The sequence below is a fragment of the Glycine max genome, chromosome 8 (assembly GCF_000004515.6).
Source record: "Glycine max cultivar Williams 82 chromosome 8, Glycine_max_v4.0, whole genome shotgun sequence".
In the NCBI taxonomy this organism is placed as follows: Eukaryota; Viridiplantae; Streptophyta; class Magnoliopsida; order Fabales; family Fabaceae; genus Glycine; species Glycine max.
The window spans coordinates 39,686,300-39,708,388 of record NC_038244.2 but is presented as its reverse complement, the minus strand read 5'-3'; the positions used below and the strand labels follow the sequence as shown (position 1 = coordinate 39,708,388).

Sequence of the window (22,089 nt, the reverse complement as noted above, 5' to 3'; positions counted from 1 at the left end):
GATCGTTGTTTCTCTTTCACGACAACAAAACATGACATTTTTTCCTCTTCGAAGGTAGCCGCTACCAGATTCTTTTGTGCATCGCGTAATATGCATTGGTCATGTGTATGAAATCATTTTGTACAGGTAATTGCATAATTATGATGTTAGTATACGTGGTGACACTGTAGTTGGTTATCTGACGTTCAATTTGTTTGTCGTTATTTAACAGGTTTTTTTATGAGACCATTGTCCTTTATCACCATTGGCGTTGTTGTGGAATACACATTGTCATTCTCAGGCAAAGCAATGGTCCACCCTCGTACATAGGTAGAATGCAGCGTTACACAAATTTGTCTAGGCTGAAAACCGAATTTATTGATTTAGGTGAACAATGAACATAAAATATGTTATTACCACTAACGTTTGTATAATTAATTATTTTCTTGACATTCATAATTTTGTTGACAATTCTATAAATAATAATTTATTTTCAGTCATTATTTTTAAAAGGTAGGATATAATTAAGTACTTTGAAAATAATAAAGATGTGGTTTCATTAGCTAATGAACACGAATTTAAACATTACATTAACTTCAACATAGTTGAAACAAACAAAAAATGCATGAAAAACTACAATTAACTAACGTTAATTTTGCATTGAATCATGTTGCGACCGAGGCATGTCGTTTTCCATTTTGATTACCTGTTTACTAAAAATAGCTAAAATTCCTATTGGGCCAAATTGTTTCTAGTAGTTAGACTGTACTAAGATCTTTAACACGTCATCGTCAGTTTTCAGCTCAACAATTTCAAATTTGATAACTTTGTCTGAATACTCATAATGACCTGGTTGTCGAAAAAATAATTGTCTTACCATTTGTGATTCATGAATACCATAAAGGGGAATCCCTTGAGGTGAAACTTGCTTGATCAAATCCTTCAGTTCATCGATGGTACATCCCGAAGGAATGTCAAATCTTTTTGGATTTTTTCCTGTGAACGAGTAACCAACAAAGTCGTGTTGGCGTGGCGTGTTCCACCTCCCGTTGTAATATAACAGGGCATCATGAGTAGGGGTCATAGTGGCTTGAAGTAAGTTTAGTATACCATCCAGTGCTCTACCAATGGTGCATAATAACTCAACGGGCCAACACACGAGAATTGATCATTACATATTAACATTGTGTTAACATCATCATCATTTTTCAATTGCATAGATTGAAAGCCAAATTGGTTACCTGCATGTGTGAATGACTGCTAGTAGTAAATTTCATCCAAATATTGATCGTCGGTTAGCTTAAGGGTATTGTGCATTCTGCTTTTTAGCATTTCAAAACCACAATCCTTAGGTACTTGAATGGGTATTAGAGTGGAACTTTGGAATAAACATCAGTTTCATTGTGAATAATCGATCCATTCAAAAAAATAAAAGCTAATCTGGAGTTCACAATGGTCTGACTGTTTGACATTGTGTTGTCAACTTTGACAACGATTTATGACTATACGTGCTTTATTTTTGTTGCACGAATTAATTTATTTCTTAACGCATCATTAACGGCTAATTAACGATAAATGAATGACAAAAATTTATATCGCATAATAAAAAATGTGTCCATACATAAATGAACCAAATAAATAAATTATCCAAAAAATAAAAATGTACCAAATAAATAACCAAATGTTACTGTCAATAAATAAATGTACCAAATAAATAAATTATACAAAAAATTATAATTGACATATATAAGGCAAAAATAAAACAATTTCAATGACCGTCCGTACGCCGCCTACGCCTCGATCTGTGACCTACAGTTGGTTGGCTAATGTAGTTTCTTGTGATGCCTAGACATTCTTAAGCAACAACATACACTTCTGTTCCTAGTAAGTGAAAAAACAAACATAACAATTGTTAGTAATAAAATACAAAATAAAACATTAAACACAAATACAAAAAAAAATATTACCATTGCACGTCGAAAATGATGCACATCGATGTCTGCCTCATCAGGTGCCGCTGCCGCCATCGGTTGCTGATACACATCTGGTTCAACAAATGTGTCATATTGCTAAACTGGCGGAACTCTAGGAGGATCCCCTTCCTGTGTTGTACTCATGAATAGGTGCAAAATCATGTAGAACTAATCCATGTAATCTGGCGAACAGTGGCCAGACACTACACAGATTTTTCCTACAGGTGCAATTTAATCACTGAACTGTATCCATCTATCATCGATTTCTTCAACAGAGAGCGAAGATGCAGCAGAATATGGCAGAATAGTCTGGATGTATCCAAACTGTCGTACAACCTTCTTCGGTCGATGAATGACCATCAAGGGACCCCATCTGAGATGACCAGAAAATAATGAGATGACCTCAAATTCTCTAAATGAACGGTGGTCACCATATGGAATCCAGCACACCACATCATGGGTCAGTTTGTCTAGACGCCTGCGATACGTAGAAATTGGCAGTGCCTTGCCAGAGGTCCATCCACATGCACGCGGTCTCCTCTCATCATAATCATTGGCAGGTACGACGGAACCAACAGACAGAAAATGCTCGTAAATTCAACACTAAATATATTTTGCAATCATATTCATTAAAATACGTGACAACATGTAATATTCAACTCCAATGAAAAAAAATTGTAACATCTTAACTAACCTGTAACAGAGTGATATATCCTGCAAGTTGTCTCGCCGTGCTCTTTGACGCCTCATTTAAAGTATCATACATGTGCACAAGTGCAGCAGCGCCCCAAGCGTAACTCTCACTTTACGTCAAGTCACGCAGTGCATCCAAGAATGTTACATGCACATGTGTGGCACTCTTGTTAGCAAAGAGTATGCATCCAAGCAGATGTAATAAATACGCCAGTGCCGCTACAATCTAGTGACATACCTCGATTTTCATCTGATACACGTCGCGCAGCCACGATAGTCGAACATAAGAGTCATGATATTGAATCGTCTCAGCTCTCGCCTCTGTGGCGTTGACCTCGAGTAATTCCACCAGCATATTGATAGCGTCGTCGACATAAAATTGCTCGAAGCTGTGGAATGCCCCTACAATAAGCAGATGTAGCAACGATGTGACGTCATCCAAGGTGATAGTCACCTCTTCGATGGGCAAATGGAAACTACTAGTTTCCTTATGCTAGCGTTCCATAAAAGCATACATTAGTCTCCGATCGCCCGTATTTAGGGAACAAGTGATCAAAGGACTTAGTCCACTGGCAACCACAAGGCCTTCAATCTCTAGAGCATACCTCCTGAACTTAGCCATCTTTCTTCCATGAGAAGATAGCTTCAACTCAGGATGTTCCTGCAAATATTAATATTGACCATGTAAAAACATTATTAAGTTGTAAATTACATGTTTTTTTTTACACAAATACAAAACCTCTCCATTCCAGATTCTGGGAGCAATGTGATTTTCATAATCTCTTAGAACTAGTGTATCATGGGGTCCGCCTGGAAAACCCTCAACATCAATAGGAGGATCCTCAACAGGTGCTTCTTGTTGTCATTCCTTGTTGTGCAATTCCTCTACAGTCGCAAGAGGATCCTCAAGAACACGCTCTTGCTGTTGCTTCCTGCGAGTAGATGCGGTAGGTCTTTGCCTCTAGGGGGCATCATGTAGAAGCAAAACTTCATGATGAATCAAGATTGATTCAAAGATGTTTTGATGATAACAAAGGTGATGACAAAAAGCTCAAAGGTCAATCAAAGAATGAGTTCAAGATGTTCAAGATAGAATCAAGAACACTTCAACACTTCAAGATTCAAGAGGAAAGTTGATTTCAAGGATCAAGATCAAGATTCAAGACTCAAGATTCAAGATTCAAGATTCAAGAGAAGACTTAATCAAGATTCAAGATTCAAGAATCAAGAGAAGACTTAATCAAGATAAGTATGAAAAGGTTTTTTCAAAAACTGAGTAGCACATGGATATTTCTCAAAACATGTTTACCAAAGAGTTTTTACTCTCTGGTAATCGATTACCAGATTGTTGTAATCAACTACCAGTAGCAAAATGAATTTGAAAAAGTTTTCAAATGAATTTACAACGTTCCAATTGATTTCAAAAAAGTTGTAATCGATTACAATGTTTTGGTAATCGATTACCAGTGCCTTTGAACGTTGAAATTCAAATTCAAATGTGAAGAGTCACATCCTTTCACATAAAAGCTTTGTGTAATCGATTACACTGATTTGGTAATTGATTATCAGTGATTGTTTCTGAATAAATCAAAAGATGTAACTCTTCAAATGGTTTTTGACTATTTCAAATTGGTTTTAAGTTTTTCTAAAAGTCATAACTCTTTTAAATGGTCCTCTTGTCCAGACATGAAGAGTCTATAAAAGCACGACTTTGTTTTGCATTTTTAATCAATCCAATCAATCTTATACAATCCTTTACAAGCCTTGAATCTCTTTGAACTTCTTCTTCTTCTTTGTGCCAAAAGCTTTCCAAAGTTTTCTGGTTTTCTAAACCTTGAAAACTTGTGCTATTCATTCTTTTCATCTCTTCTCCCTTTGCCAAAAAGAATTCGCCAAGGACTAACCGCCTGAATTCTTTTGGTGTCTCTCTTCTCCCTTTTCCAAAAGAACAAATGACTAACCGCCTGAATTCTTTTGTGTCTCCCTTCTCCCTTGTCAAAGAATTCAAAACGACACAGTCTGAGAATTCTTTTGATTCTTCCCTTTCCCTTATACAAAAGTTTTCAAAGGACTAACCGCCTGAGAATTCTTTTGTATCCCCATTCACAAAGTATCAAAGGTTTAACCGCCTGAGATATTTGTCTTAACACATTGGAGGGTACATCCTTTGTGGTACAAGTAGAGGGTACATCTACTTGGGTTGTTGACTGAGAACAAGAGAGGGTACATCTCTTGTGGATTAGTTCTAGTGGAGGGTACATCCACTAGGTTCAAAGAGAACAAGGGAGGATACATCTTTTGTGGATCTTTGCTTGTAAAAAAATTTTTAGAAGGTTGAAAGAAATCTCAAGGACCGCAGGTCGCTTGGGGACTGGATGTAGGCACAAGTTGTTGTCGAACCAGTATAAAAACTCATGTGTGTTTGTCTCCTTCTTCCATACTCTTTTACTTTCCGCTGTGCATTTTAATTTCTGCTTTTACTTTTGGTTAAGTTTCTCTTCTACTCCTTATTCTCTTAACAACATAAGTAAAAGTCTTAGAAGAGTAAATTTTCAATTAGTAAATGTTTAAGAATAATTAATTCAACCCCTCTTCTTAATTATTCTGAGGTCACTTGATCCAACACATCATTTTCATCATCACTCCCTTGTCTCCTCCCTAGGGTTTTTCCTATTGCTGGGTCTAAAGCACGACCAAGACCTCTAGTTTTAACCATTATCTACATAATATCATTAAAATTATCGTGTTATTTTATATTCAATCATTTTTTAAAATGTTTAATTATTTTGAATATTTTCTTAAATCATTTTTAATAACTAAAAATGTAAAAGTATTTTGAATTTTTCATTCAATCATTTTTAAATTTTAATATATTTTAAATTTTGTTTTCAACAATTGTTTTAAACTAACTAACTAATTTAAATTATTTTAAATGGTTGTTTCAAATTTTTTTAAAAGTAATAAAATAAAATTATTTTCAGTAATTTTTAAACTAACTAACAAAATTTAAATTATTTTAAAAGTATTAAAAGTAAATTTTTTTAAGTAATAAAACTACCAAAATGAATATATTTTAATATTTTATTTCAATAATTTTTTATAACTTACAAATTTGTTATACAATTAAAATATTTGTTTCGATATTTTGTATAATAAATTTAAATTATTTATAAGTTTTGATTGAATTATTTTTATAACTAACAAATTTTAATTAATTTAAATATAGTGTTAGTTTTGGAAATCTTATCTAATCTAATCTTAGTCTTAATTTTGGAAATCTAATCTAAGCTAATCTAATCTTATATTATCATAGATAACTAAATAAACAAAACTAACCAAATAATATAAAAAGGAAGACTAACATATAAATAAGAAAAATTATCACTGGAGTAATATAAATTAGAAGACTTACCAAATAAGTCCATACATAATAAAATTTCAATACATTATTAAATTTCACAAATTATTACAATACACTAAAAAATAACTATACTAAATATACCATAGGGATCATTGATCCGTATGGCAACAACACTAATTAAATTTTAATAAATAATTAAACTTTTTTATCATACATAACAACAATTAATTTTTTTAAAAAATAACTCACAATTTTTTTTAAAAAAAATAGCAACAAAAATAAAATTTTTAAACATAATTTCCAATTTATTATTTTGAATTAATAAAAGATTTTATAAAAATACCATACAGCAACAAAAATTGTTTTTAACACAAACTCCAGTTTATTATTTTGAATTAATAAAAAATTAAAAAAAAATCATACGGATCAGGGATCCGTATGGTTCATACGGATTTGACAATCTGTATAGTTCATACGGATTGACAGTTCATATAAACCATACAGATCATTGATCTGTATGGCAACAACACTAATTAAATTTTCATAAATAAATAATTTTTTACCATAATAACAATAATTAAAATTTTTTTGAAAATAACTCACAATTTTTTTTAAAAAAATAGCAACAAAAATATTTTTTTAAACATAATGTCTAGTTTATTCTTTTGAATTAATAATTTTTTTTAAAAAAATACCATACGAATCACTAATCCGTATGATTCATATGGACTGACAATTTGTATGAACCATACGGATTCGTATGGCCACAACACTAAATAAATTTTAATAAATAACTAACTTTTTTTACCATACATAAAAACAACTAAAAAAAATTATTTTTTTAAAAAAATAGCAACAAAAAAAAATTTAGAACATAATTTCCAGTTTATTATTTTGAATTAATAATTTTTTTTTAAAAAAAATACCATACGGATTAGTGGTTCATACGGATTGATAATTCGTATGAATCATACAAATCACGGATCCGTATGGCCACAACATTAAATAAATTTTAGTAAATAACTAATTTTTTTTACCATACATAACAACAATTAATTTTTTTTTAAAAATCACTCACAATTTTTTTAAAAAAAATAGGAACAAAAATAAGATTTTTAAACATAATTTCCAGTTTATTATTTTGAATTAATAAAAAAATATAAAGAATACCATTCGGATCACAGATCCATATGGTCACAACACTAAATAATTTTAAAAAAAAATATAAAAAATGGATTGGTAATCTGTATGACCCATATGGATCGTCAATCCGTATGGATTTTTTTCGACAAAACGTCATGTTTTCCGATAGCGCTTCATACGGAGAACAACAACAAAAACCATTCAACCCAATAACATAAAACAATACAATCATTCAACAACATCAATATAGGAAATAATCATAAGACTTCAACAAAAATGACTTGAGAGGGAACGAACCACTTACCTCGAAGAAGATGACCCAACGAAGAAGAAGAAGAACTGCTAGGAAGGCAAACAACCACGAACCACCAACAGCAACAACCACAATCAAGGTGCATCAAGGAGAACAATCAACCACAAGGAGAATGAAGAGGAATACAATGAACGAGAGCACGGTAGGGGAGGAAGGAGTATACAATGAGAGGAAGAGGACGGAAAAGCGGCATATAAGACGAAGAGGAAAGAGTATACGGTGAGAGGAGGAGGAAGAGGAAGGAAAAGTGGCGTACGGACAACACTGTAGTCCAATTTATATTATTAGGGTGAAAAGTATTTTTGCCCTTTCACCTAGGGTGCTGGGTGCCCCAAGTAACACCCAGTTGAATAATGAAGAGAGGGACTTTCACTGAGCCCATGTTGTGTCCCACTTTCTGTTCTTTTATTTCAGCCTATACATTTTTTGCCTTTTTTTTTTGTCTCTCAGTACTTTTGGAATTTAGAATAAAACATAATTCTATAATTTATTGGAAAAAAATTTGTGGTGAGTTCGTTCCTACATGAGACTACTAGTATGCACATTCAAGTGGCATGTGTTCAAATTATTGCGTAGAAACCAAGAGGTCTAGTTAAATTGATTTGATTGAAGATATATAAATATTGTAAATCTTTTAATATTGTGTTTAATTCATATGATCCAAAAAAATATTGTGTAGAAGATTGTTTACATTACATGCCTTACCTTGTCAATATTGCTAAGGTCCTTCCTTCATTGTAAAGTTTGGGGGTATAAATACTCTCATTATATTTTATAAAAACAAAAACAAAAACAAAAATGTCATATATGATATAAGGTAGACTTAAACATAAACAAATTTAACTATTTTATTCTATTTAATTATACCTTTCTTAAAATACTCTTTATTTAATAATAATTCTGTTTTGAGTGACTTTTTTCATTCATGATATTGAATTCTAATTAAGGATATTTTAGAAAAAAAATATTTTTTAGGAGAATAGGAAAATTATATAATGTTAATTGTTTTTCTTAATTAATATAAAACTAATTATTTTTCTTATATATTTTTATAGGATAGAGTATACTATAGTTTTAAGATATTACAAAATATTTGATGTATTTATTAGACAAAGCTCGTCCCTACCAAGACCAACCCCTTGGTATCCTTCAAAGCTCTTTAGTATATATTTTTTTAGGGCTGTATGAATGGTGGGTTGTTGCAGAAAAGGATCCTCTTTTGTAAAAGTTGCGTCTTTCTCTCTTTTTTTAGTAATTAAATATGGGCTTAATATGTTTTTTACCCTTAACGGTTTCAAATTTTGAACTTTTGTCCATTGTTAAAGAGTTTGTTCATTTTTAGTACCTAATGAATTTTAGTTGACTAATTTAATACCCTTTAAAAATATTTACCCATTTTTAGTTCTTCCTTTATTTTATAATTGAGACTAATTTTGAGAAATAAAAATAAATGAGAAATTAAAAATGATCAAAAAAACTTAAAGGGATTAAAATTAGTAGTCTAAATTTTGTCAAATTGAAAATGGACAATTTTTTTTATGAGGGACCAAAAATTTTATTTAAACATATTAAATAATAGAGTTAAGACTATATTAAAATTTTTGTATATTCACAAAGAAAGATGGACACAAAATTTTAAAAATCACATACATAAAACTAAAGGATCCCTTTTTGAGTTATTGCACGAGTGGGTTATGTGAAATTAACATAAAACTTTGGAACACAAAATTTTTTAGCACAAAGTCTTGTATATTTAAAAATCACACTATTATCTCTTTGAAATGCTCATGAATGAAGAGGTTGCACTCCCTCACTTTGCTTGGCCTCAAAGTAACCCATTGCCAAGCCATCAAGATATGTTCCATAGCAAACCTTTACACTTCCAACAACCCCGTAACTTATTGCACAAAATGCATAGAATTAACCTCGGCTCACCAAGTGTTTCACAAAATTTCCCACAAAAACATTGTCTTGGGACACCATAATTTTTGCATATGTTAACTCTGGTAAACTAGATGCCAATGGAAACTCCTTAGAGCCATGAGAAGGTCTATGCTCACATTTGACAGTTACACTTTGGGAAGCATTCTCAAGAGTATTGCCTGTACTGGCAAGTTCTAGCTTGGGCAACAATTGCATTTCGTCATGCTCAAGGTGGAGCTATAAAAAAATGTGTTTTTTAGTAATGCCCTCTTGGATATGTATGCTAAATGTGGGAGAGTTGGTGATGGATACTTGTGTTCCAAAACATGCCAAAAAGCAACTATTTTCCATAGAATACACTTGTTGATAATTATTCATGAGTTAATGATCATGAGGTGGTGTTTTAGGTGGTAAGTTGTGTGGAGCTAGAGGGGTGTATAAATCAATTATGGCATAGAGTCCCTGCTTTTAACATTACTTGATGATGTTGTGTTTTATAGGTTGACAATGCAATTGCATTGTAAAATTGTGAACCATGGGTTGGAAGTGTTTAACATTGTCTACAATGTTGGTATCATAGCATATTAAAAGTGTTGTTATTTGCAAGATGTTGAACAGCCACCAAAACCACAACCAACAACATTTTTAATATTTTTTAAATCATTTTAAATAAACTTCAGCGACCAAATTAGAGACAACAGTTTCAGTGATTGAGTTAGTCCCTTGGCAATAAAAGTGATCGGATTATCAATGACTGAGCAGTTTTTATTAGCAACTAAATATATTGTTCGTGACACAGTGACCAACACAAAGTTAGGTCATGAAGAGTGTAGTGACTTGGGTTTTTGGGACCATATCCTTTTGGTTTTTGCTATAAATAGCGACTAAGTGTTGCAATATTTTGTCGGTCTCTAAATGACATTTTTTAGTAGTGAAACTAATGGTGGAATCCTTTAAGGCCGAGTTATATGAGGCATAATTCTGTCAGTGTGAGAAAGTTTTGTGGAGATGGAAAAGCAATTGATTAAGGAGTTATGTTGTAAAGGATGCTTATAGTTTGATGTTACAACAACAATTCTGTATGGAATTGGACAAGGTGCACTGAAGAATGTGGAAAGATGCAATACCTAGTTGCATTTTCTAGGAGGATCATAATTAATAAACTTCAAACAAAAAGGCCAATCTAAAAAGTAGAAAGGTACAACTAATAGGAGGGAATTACAATTGCCTATTTTGCCTACAAGGTGAAGAAACAATGAATCATTTGTTTTTCACATGTAAGTTCTCTTCATCCATTTGGAACAGGTGCTAACAATGACTAGGTGATAATTGTTATGTATACTTACAATTGCACTTAATTTCTACAACAGTTATCACACTTTTTTTTACTTATTACTTGTTTAGTTCCCTTTTAGTTAGGAATTATCTTCTTTAAGGATTTAACTTTTGTCTAGATAGTTTTAGGAATTTAGTTGGATTTTTATTATGTTGTAAAGAGAGTTAGTACATTGAGAAAGGAATTGAAGTTTTGGAGTGAAGTCTATTCACTCAGGTGAATTTTTAAACCCACCATAGATAAACACAAATAAACATAGATTCAGGTTGCTTAAAACTGACTTTCTAAACCTACCAAAGATAAACACAAATTCAAGTTGCTTAAAACTGACTTTGAAGAGTTGATGGCCTAACACATTAATAGAAACACGTGGCATGGCCCAAACGAATGTTAATTGCAACCATACAGTAAATTCACACGTTGACCAGTAACACAACATCACTAAACGAATAAATGTTGCGACATGGGGTACGTTTTATAAAATGTCGCGAAAATATATTAGTAATATTTATTTATATTTGACGATATTTTTTAAATGTTGTTAAAAGGTTTTAGTAATATTTTTATCAAGTGTTAGGCAAAAAAATGTTGCTAAAGCTTACATGTGTAGTAGTGTTTGTTGTACAAGTATAAATTGTTAAAAAAAATAAGCTAAACGAAATTGGTGTCAATTGAACTGAACTATGTTCACAAAAATTGAACTATTTAAACAAAAAAATGAATTGAACTTTTTCATAGTTCAGTTTTAAAAAATTGAATTGCTCCAAAACTGAAATGATAGGTAACATATGAGATTAAAAAATGTGAAAATTTTGCTTCAAAATAATATGCTTATTGAGAATATTTCGAGAGCAATTCAGGTAGTTTACAACAATTCAAACAATTCAAGATAGTTTGGAGTAGTTCAAAATAGTTCAATTTAGACTAGTTCACCCGAATTGTTACACAATTCAATTCAGTTCACCTGAACTATAACATAAATAAGTTCCCCCAAACTATTGTTTTAGTTTTGTTCAGCTCATCAATTTTGTCCATCCCTTATTACAACAATTTGTAAGATGGAGTTTATGTCTTTATGGGATCCTTGTTTAAGTTATATTATGTGTGTGTCAAGGCTTTTTTGAGCTGAAATTAGTTTTGTAACAATGATTGTAATTTTGTATATGGGTTGGAATATTCCTTGTATCCTTATATTATTATATACTTTAGTGGCTGATAAAAAAAAGTCGACTTATCCTATTTTATTTTTTTATTAAAAATTTAGAAACATATGATAACATATTATACTTTCTATATAAAAAATGAAATAATTGTAAGAAATATTATACTTTCTTATAAAAATTAAGAGACTAAAATTACGAATTAATTGTATTAAAATAAAAAAAATGTAATTAAACCAATATAAAAATTATTATTTTATCTATCATAGTGTCTTTACTATTTTCTTTCCCTTTTTTCCCCACGTCCAGACACATGTTAAAGCAATAGAATCCAATATTTTGCAGCACAACTACATCTATGGCTGGCATTTCTCATATTATTGGCAGTTTCCGTAATTCCAAAATAACAAAGTTGAAAACTATCACAACTTGGAATAACATAAAGTGACACAACTACCAATCCATTAGGCATAACAATGGGGTAAATCTACATTCTTGTCAGATTTCGAAGGTGGGGTGGGGGAAATGGGAGTCGGGGTGGGATAAGCAAAACTCATCCCTGATCCGTCCTGTTGCCATGCATACTTATATCCAAAGCAATGACAAAAATTAGATCAGTAGCAATAGCTGAGATAAATTTCAGACTAACATGTGTCAAGAGAATGATGTAATAACCAACCATAGGAATGATTAAGAAAGATGATTAATAATTTTGGTATACACGGCAGATCTTATCTATTAAAGATAATTATATTTAAGTTAAATTAGACCATTAGGAGTAGTAGAAATTTTCTTTTTTTAATGTAATTATATACTTAAAATTCAAACTCAACTTTTGATTAAACTAGAACTTATGAAACACATGTACCTTTATTGTTTGAAATGTTGTCGTATCATATATGTCTTCAATACCAATACTTGTTGGACACTTTTTTTTAGATGTTTAATTTAAAAATCATTTTGAGGAGTGCTGGAAATGTACTCTTTGACACACTCTCTTAAACACATTCTCTTTAATTGATTAAAATTTGTTAAAAATTATAAAATCAAGAAAGAGAAATATTAAATATGATGTAAAACTTAAATTTTTTTTATCATTTTGAATAAATTTCATCCAATCAATAAACATTTATTCAAAAGAGTGTGTTTCTAATATTTTTCAATTATTTTTTACTGGTTTGAACACTTAACCTATCATCTTTACACAACTTATACACTTGAAAAAATATAAAAGATTGATTAAAAAAGTATGAATATACCATCAATTTATATTTTATTTTATATTACTCATTTCATTTCATTAGAATCTTTTTATTTGTATGTCATGTAATGTTTATGTGTCTTAAATTTTAGACATTAATTATATCACATTATGCTTCCTAAACAAAAATAATTCCACGTCAATTCATCTATCTATTGATTCCGTGGAGAACCAAGGCTAATTAATTAATTAGCTACACTTACGGTGAAGTTGTTGGGTGGATTGGTGCAGGTTTTTCCAATTAATAGGGTTGTAGCATGCAACACATGTTGATAAAATCACGTGATAATTAATCACATGGCTAGCTAGGGGAAGGAGGGGGAATTGATCAGATTCAGACTGAAGATGCTTGTGTCCCTTGGTTTCTTAATTTCTTCTCCCGACAAGAATGGTTGGTGAGTGTCCTCTCATACAAGCACATATATATGCATCATGCATGTTTCTCTACTCCTTTAAGTTGCATAGAGATATTAAAATTACTACTTGGTGCATCCCCCTTTGGCTGCTAGTACAAGTACGTCTCCCTTCTTTTTCCTACTTCACTCATGCATGCTGGCTGCTGCGTTTATTACAAAGGACGGGAAAATTGAAGAGGGGAATAGCACAGTGCAGCACATCTTCAGTTTGGACTGTGGCCTAATAATCATAACCTTATGCATGCTACCACATGACATGTCTCTTATATTTTCTTTTGGTTCTATCTCTCTAAATAAAAATGGTACATGTAGAATATTCCAAAACAATAATAGCTATCAACATTTGTATTAATCCAACTCAAACTTCCTTCAATCAAATGTGAAGATAATTAAGATTATTCTGATTTCACCCAAATCCATAAAGCATGTAAACTATATATTTCAAATAATATTTCTATGGAAAATGCTTTAACTATGGGAAGAAGGAAATCACAAAAAGATGAATGTTTTTAATTGGTTATAGTTATCTTTTGGTTCCTGCCAAATGCAAGTAATTAAATAGTTGCCGTTTCTTTAAAAACATGACACGTGTACTTTTTGTATATTTGGTGTAAAGTGTACTTTCTACAAATCAATTAATTAATTAAATCATTATAGTAGTTTGTGAGTCACTTTGAATAACTAATAAGAATAACTTTTAAGCTAGTTTGACTAAAATTCGTTTGAGATGGTTATTGGTGTCTGGTTTTTTGTTTTTAAATATAATTTCTAAAATAAAGTACTTCTATTTTTATTTTCAGAACAAAAAAGAAAAGATTCGTCAACTTGATTTTTAATTTTTTTTAAAAAAATACCCACTCTTGTTCTATATTTGATAATAACATTGTCAATTATCATTACTACCACTACTAATATCATTGTTATAATCTCTATCATCATCCTTATTATTATCACCATCAATATTGTCACACCACCATAAACATATCAATCATTGTCAACCATTATTATATCATTACATCATTGTTGTCGTCCTTGCCATTATCACAATACACATCCTTAAACTAATTTTAACAAAATAGAAAACTTTTGGATTGAGGTTATTCTTAAACAAAAAGTTAGAAGAAAAAAAATACTAAAAATTGGTTGCAGTTTTTGAAAATTTTTAAACTTATAACTAAAAATCAGTACCCCAATGACTATGTTTGGTAACCACTTTTTCATCTCGCTTTTAACTTTATTTACTAGTTTCAACTGGTTTAATCTTATTAATCGAGATTGTTTTTAACCATTTTTTTCATAAACGTGAGGTTTTATTACTCTTTTTTTTTTGTTTTATCTTTCTCCTTTTTTAATATTTTATATTAAGTTGTTTGCTTTAACCATTACATTACAACATTGGCAGTATTTATTTTATTATTTAATATTATGCTTTAGGATATTGATAGTGACAAAATTAATACGGGTTTATTTTATTTCATTTCTTTTTTAAAATGTTTTTTTTTCAATTACGCTGTTTACTTAATCATTACACTATTGTTATTTATTTTATCATTTTAAAATTATACTTCAATATATTTTAATTTAGTCCTATCAAATCAACTTATAAGATGAGAATTGTCTTTTACTTATTATATATACTATTTTAATCATATCTCTAATTAATATGAAATCTCCTACAATATCAGTTATTAATTTCTAACTATAAATTAGCTAACTAATTTTTTAGTTAATTTTTTTCAAATATTTTTGTTTACAAAACAGTTATTATAAAGTCCCGTAAGGGACCCATGATTGACAAGCTAGCATGCATGAGGTGGGATGGTTAGGATGAAATGGGTCACATCTACTTCTTTGTTTGGAACACTACTTTTTTTTAGTCATTATAACAACATTTTCTGAGATTTTATGTAATTATTATGATAAAACTAGTATAATAAAAAATTAATATAATTAAAAAAACTAATAAGAACATAATAAATAACAAAAATGACATAAGAAAATTAATATGACAAAAACTAGAATAAATTATAATATTTTTTGAGATTTCATGTAATTACATAAACACTTCTTTGTTTTAGTTATTATTTTTACCTCTTTTGTCTTACATAGTTATCTAATAATTCCAATAGCAATAATTATATTTATACATTTTGTATTACATTATATCTTTCTTTTGGTTGGAAATCATCAAACTAAAACCCCTGCTCTTTGTGCCAAAAATTGTAAAAGTAAAATAAGGATTATGGGAAGCAAAATTATATGTAGAAGATAGAAAAATAGAACCAAATTTGTTAGCATAGAAAACCCCTGGATGTAAGGAAGCAATTAACTACTGTCTTAATTTTATAGATGAATTTTCACTAGTTTTTATAGATGGGTGATGTGATCTTTACTAGGAGCGGATTGCTTGACACATGTCACAGAATTTGGAGGATGCCGCTTCTAGAGAGGATAGACGTCACAAGAATTACCTTGATAAGTCAGAGATTGGTTCAACAAGAAACTCAGAGAGAAGCTCTCACAAAATGTTTACAAAATGCCAAAAATCCCTTTATTAAAAATGAGTTCAATACATACAGTGTATCTAAGGTGTAGTTAAAAAGACACCAATTTTATTTAATTAAAAGGAAAATGAAAAATAGAAATAAAAAAAATTATTTGATATGGCCTTCAAATTAGTTTGGACCAAAATGATAACGAAAAAAACATATTTGGCATGTGTCTTCAAATTAGTTTGGGCCTTCAGTAACAATTAAGATTCTTTGGTAGTGTCTCTGGGCCTTCATCCTTCTCCACTTAGGTCTTGCTAAGTATGTCTAATATCATTTGTGGGAAGATATCATCTGACTGTTTCATCCTACTCCTGATCATAAGTCCCTGTATTTAGACAATTTTAGATTCTCATCAATGGATTAGTTATAACTTTCTTTTATTTTTAAAATACACTCAAATGTAATTTAGTAATGTCCTAGCTTCTTCTGAAAATATGATGATATATCATATATATTAGCAAGGAAAAAACTTTCAGTTCTATCGGTGCTATATATACTATTTTTCAATTATAATTAGAGTTTCCTCTCACTAATATGAAAGAAAAAAATCTGCATTAAAGAATTATGCATATTATCAATGTAAAATTCTAATTTTAATTGGACAACAACACCTATAGAGCTGGATGTAAATTTTGTCTTATTAGAAAACACCATATTTATATTAACAGTTTATTTCTTTTGATAAAGATTATATATCAATAAAAATAAATCCAATACCTAACCGTTACTATATCATCAAAGACACTGCATGGGGGGTCACGAGATAGCTAGGTAGGAAGATACAAGTCTTCAAAGAAATGAAGCTACGTATGACTGTTGTTGCAACCACAAATGTAATATAATAATAATAACGTTCCTGTCTTTGCTACTGACAGATATGATTCGTGAATATGGATGAGGATATTTTAAAATAGCCCCAAAGAGAAACAAAAATATTGAGTAAATTGAAAAATATGTATGATTCATTAATTTGATCCCACCAAAAAGTATATGCAGAAGAGATGCTGAAATATAAGTATAAGGTGAAATCTCATATCAGATAAACCTAAGAAAAAAAATACCAAAAGAAAATTTATAAACTTAAACTTTTAAGATTTTAGATTAAAATGTGGTATTACATTTACTTATATATGTGTGATTGTTCATGGCTGTGATGTTTTCTCACTGCACAGCAACAGGGAGGGAGGAATAACATGAGATATTCATGGTTGGCATGTATAAAGCAGGATATAATGTTGCCGTTGCCCTTGTAGTACTATAAGTATGACCAAGTAAAAGGGGGAGCTAGCAGGAGAAAGGATCAGATAGCACTTGTATTTGATTGATGAGTTAATGGAAGAATATCTCAGTCCATTAGCTGTTACACATCTTCTTCAACAAACACTCAGAAGCTTATGCATCCATCAAAATTCTCAATGGGTCTATGTAGTCTTCTGGAGGATCGTGCCAAGAAACTATCCACCACCCAAGTAAGGAGACAAAAATATATGCATGTACAATAATAAAATTAACATACTCTATCTCAAGAGAATTATTATATACATGATCCAGAATTATGTGATTTCCATCAATTTCCACTTGTTATGTAACCACACATTTTAATTTACAAAAAAACAATTAATAGGATGGACACATATATATTTGAAGGATGTAAATGCACCTCCTGATTTTAACTTTGAGAAAAATACAAGTATATATTCATTGTAATAATTCCTTTTGCACCCCCTAATTTTATAATTTGAACTAGTTAGTTTCAAATTATGATTTTTATTGACTAATTTGCACTCCCTAATCTTTACATTTTGTTCTATTTTTAGTTTACTAGATACTTGGTTTTATTCATTTGAACATTTCATTTCTTTTTCAGCTCACAAGACTAGATTAATTTCAAGATTTAGGTCTTTGTTTTCATATGCATGATAATGATTATTATTAATTTTTATTTTTTTAAATAATTTGTCTTCACTGACGGTCTTGAATCTGTCACTTATGAGTATTGGTGGGGATCACATAGTGTCGAACTTTGTAAACAATAATTTCTGAAGAAGTAAAAAAAAAAAAACCCATAAATTTGACAATTTAGGCACATATATATACTTGCCTAAGTATATACATGCAAACAGATTTCCAAGTTATTTTGCGTGAATATGTTGAATTTTGATGCTTGTATATATCTTCGTGATATATGTAGATGGGAAAGTGAAGCGGCTAATGATAAATCCAGAGGAAACAGAAGGAACTGGTAATATTTTCTTGATTTTCATGCAAAATTTATTGCTAAATTTATGCAGGACTATATTGTGTTTGGTTTAATACTTAATTATATATATATGTACGTGCATGCAGGATATTGGTCTGGGAAGATGGTTTCTGCAACTTTGCTACCTCATCAGCACCTGAAATTAATTCAGGCGATTATCCTCCCTTATCAGTTTATGGGAACTATGAATGCCAGCCCTACCAAGGGCTCCAACCTGAGCTTTTCTTCAAGATGTCACATGAAATCTATAACTATGGAGAAGGGTATGCATATCAATTATAATAGTAAAGTATATCCCATATTAATTTTTAGTGGCATATGATGCCTCAATTTTTGTTCTTTTGAGATTTGTGATTCAAAGCAAAGAGGTAGTGTTATATATATTGAGATGCTATACACGTACAATGTATAATTTGTATAACACTATACAACATTATATTATATCTATCTGTCTCCTCCTCCTTATGTTTCAAATTCAAATTTCTTTTCATTTTCTCTTTTTCTGTCAGTTGTATATTTTATTATACAAATATCATTTCTCATATATATTTCACATGGGCCAGCTTGATAGGGAAAGTAGCCGAGGATCAGAGTCACAAGTGGATAGACATCAACTTCTTGTCATCATGTAACAATCCAGCAGATTTGGTGAGGGGTAAAAAGTGGCATCTTGCTTGTACTTACACAGTGAGCATTAAAAAAATGTTAAATTCTTGCTAGTGTATTCAACGTTTAAATTAGGATTATATGTTAATGGAAAAAGTTCCCTGAAAAGATTTTCATCTACACAGTGCGTGGTATCATATGATTCTTAATAACTACAAAAAGAAAATGAGAAACATGTTAATATCATTATATAACATATATACATGTTCTTTTACAGTACCCTAGGACCTGGGAAGCCCAGTTTCAGTCTGGTATAAAGGTATGTATGACAGAATGAGCTAATATTATCTCATTAAATATATTTGTGAGTTGTAGTAGTTTCAAGTTCAGGTTTATAATGTTTTGGCATAGTTCTTTTCATTATTCATCTCTATTAGTAGTTTTCTTATGTTGTCCTTTTGTTACAAAAACTTTTACGTGAATTGATCAGTATTGACATGTGGCAATTTCATGTTGCAAAAATGCTTATATGGCACACTAGATGAAACCATGTAAGCATTTTTGTAACAGGCTAGGGGACCTGACGCTAAAAATAAAAAAATAAAAGGTTTAGATATTACAAAGATCACAAAAATATACAAAAATAAAAAAATTGATGATAGTATTGAAAATTCACATTGATTAAAAATACAGGAAAAATAGTATAGATAAACGGAAAAAACTCTTAATTCTAGATAATTTTTAAGATTAAATTAGACATCAAACTAAATTCTAAAACATTATAGTCTATTTTAATAATTGTTAAGTTTATGGAGTCATAGGTCATTATTGAATCATGTACACTCACATATATTCAATCTTGTTAGTTTTGTTAAGATGTTCGATGTAATATATATAAGAGTGTGTTGAAATTAATTTTCACATATTAATTAAAGAAAAATTAAGTTAGGTTTAAACTTAAATTTTAGGTGATATATTTAGCTAGAAATTGATATATATTTACATGGAGGAACAAATATTTAAGTCTGTCAAAATTATATTTTTTTAAAACCCAAATGGGTAAATAGCTTGAGTTACGGCTCTGATGTGATCGAATGAGTACCAGTGGATATGATTTAAAGTACTGGTTGGTTAGGCCTTTCCCCCCTTAAAATATGCTAATTTTTCGACCAAGATGAAATTTATTTTTGTTTTTTTCTTCTTTTCCTTCCTTTTTATTTTTCATTTTTGTCTATATGTTCAATTAAACTAATTTGTCTTACATGGGAGTTCTGAGCGGAGACTTTCCTATTGTACGCACTGTTGACTGTGAATTGGGAGAGCAACCCGACTAATAATGGTAGTGTGCAATTTGAAGGATTCAACACACCAATTTGGGTTTCTTAATTTAATTTAATTATTTTACCTCAAATTGATATTTTCATAATACTGTATAAGTATTTATTTATGTTGTAAATTTTACTTACGTTTTTATTTCTATACGTAATTAATTTTGTCGTATTTTATTAAATAAAATTCCTTTACATACAGAGAAAGAGAAAATATTATGTAGTCATTATTTGTTAATTTTTACAGAACACCGTGTAAAATAGTTTTCACACATGATCTTCTTTCTTTGTTTGATTCAATTGTATAATTGCAGACCATAGCCCTTATTGCAGTAAGAGAAGGAGTTATTCAATTAGGAGGAGTTCACAAGGTTTCCCTCTCTCACACTCTCTCTCTCTCTCTACACTCAAATAATTAAAGCAAAATTCTACTTACAATTGCACTCACACGAATAATGTAAATTGTGGTTTTTGTTCATGGCACTCAAGGTGATTGAAGACCAAAACTACGTATTTCTATTGAGAAAAAAGTTCAGCTACATTGAGAGCATCCCTGGCGTGCTCTTACCACACCCATCATCATTTTCTGCATACCAATGTTGTAAGGTGGAAGACTATGGTGCCTCAGAGCAACGGCATTTCCAAGACAATTATAATAATGTTAAAGCCCCAAATGAATTATATCATGACCAATGGGGCCATTATTACTCAATAAACAGCCTTGAGGCCCTACTCTTTAACCTGCCTTCAGTGGAGTCACCACCACCACCAACACAGTCTCATTTGTTTCCATCTCAAAGGGACTTGGAGTTTATGGGTTTGCAAAATGAAGTGGCAGAGAAAAAGTTAGATGATGTGGTGCATTGGACTGAACTAGATGTGGGTGAGAGTAGCAATTTCATGTCAAGGTACCACCATAGGTACCAAGATCAGAATGTTATTAGTGGTAGTGGAGCCAATAATGGATTTTGGTATTAGGCTAATTACGTCAGATGGGAATCGGTTGGTTGTAAATTAGTCCTAATTAGTTAAGTCCCAACATTGTAGTGAGTTGCTATATATGGCTAGCTTCTTTATTTTTATGAATGTAGGATAATCACCTTGGGTTATCAGCTGAAGCTACTTTTAATCTAGCTTGGTTTTATCGGTGTTTTAATTTTTATTCTTTTATCGTTACTACAAGAAATTAACCATTTAGCTACTGAAACATTCATGTGCTAATGATATAACTAAATTCAATTATTGTTAAGTATCCTAAAGGATTGGTACAATAGTGTAAGGTTTTGTTGAGCTTATATAAGTGATAATGATCTATTTAATAAGAGAATTCATGTTCAATTTTAATCATATGCAAAATTTCTTTAAATTAATGACAGTCATGCACTGCGAACAAGATTAGTTTACAATTTAATGAGTTACAGAATATCCATAATCTCAATTGTTAAGTTATTTAACCAATAAACTAGCGATTATCACAAAATAATTACAATATATCTAGATTTTAATATGTTGAGATCAAATTAATTAGACAATGTAATAGCTATTAATATAAACAATCACAAATTAATTAATAACAAGTTGTATTTTGGTCTCTTTTAATTGGCATGGGGACCTCATTAGCAACCACAGGTATAGCTGCTACTTCTGCACTACATTAAAATGAATTATATTGTTTTAAAAGAAAATACAATTGAAACCTATTGCTAATTTTGTCGATAAATGAGCATCATAGCAATAGAATTATACTATTTATTTAGTCACTAATTCAGTCACTATAAGGGCTTG

The 22,089-nt window shown here is 30.5% G+C and overlaps 1 protein-coding gene across 1 annotated transcript; it reads left to right on the top strand.

The window, feature by feature from the left end:
• The first annotated feature begins 17,442 nt into the window (after positions 1-17,442).
• On the top strand, positions 17,443-21,282 carry LOC100818479 (protein RICE SALT SENSITIVE 3). Its single transcript, XM_003530605.4, has 7 exons — positions 17,443-17,579; positions 18,302-18,352; positions 18,457-18,633; positions 18,934-19,018; positions 19,254-19,295; positions 20,619-20,675; positions 20,794-21,282. The coding sequence occupies exons 1-7, from the start codon at positions 17,443-17,445 to the stop codon at positions 21,280-21,282; spliced, it is 1,038 nt and encodes a 345-aa protein (XP_003530653.1).
• The last annotated feature ends 807 nt before the right edge of the window (positions 21,283-22,089 follow it).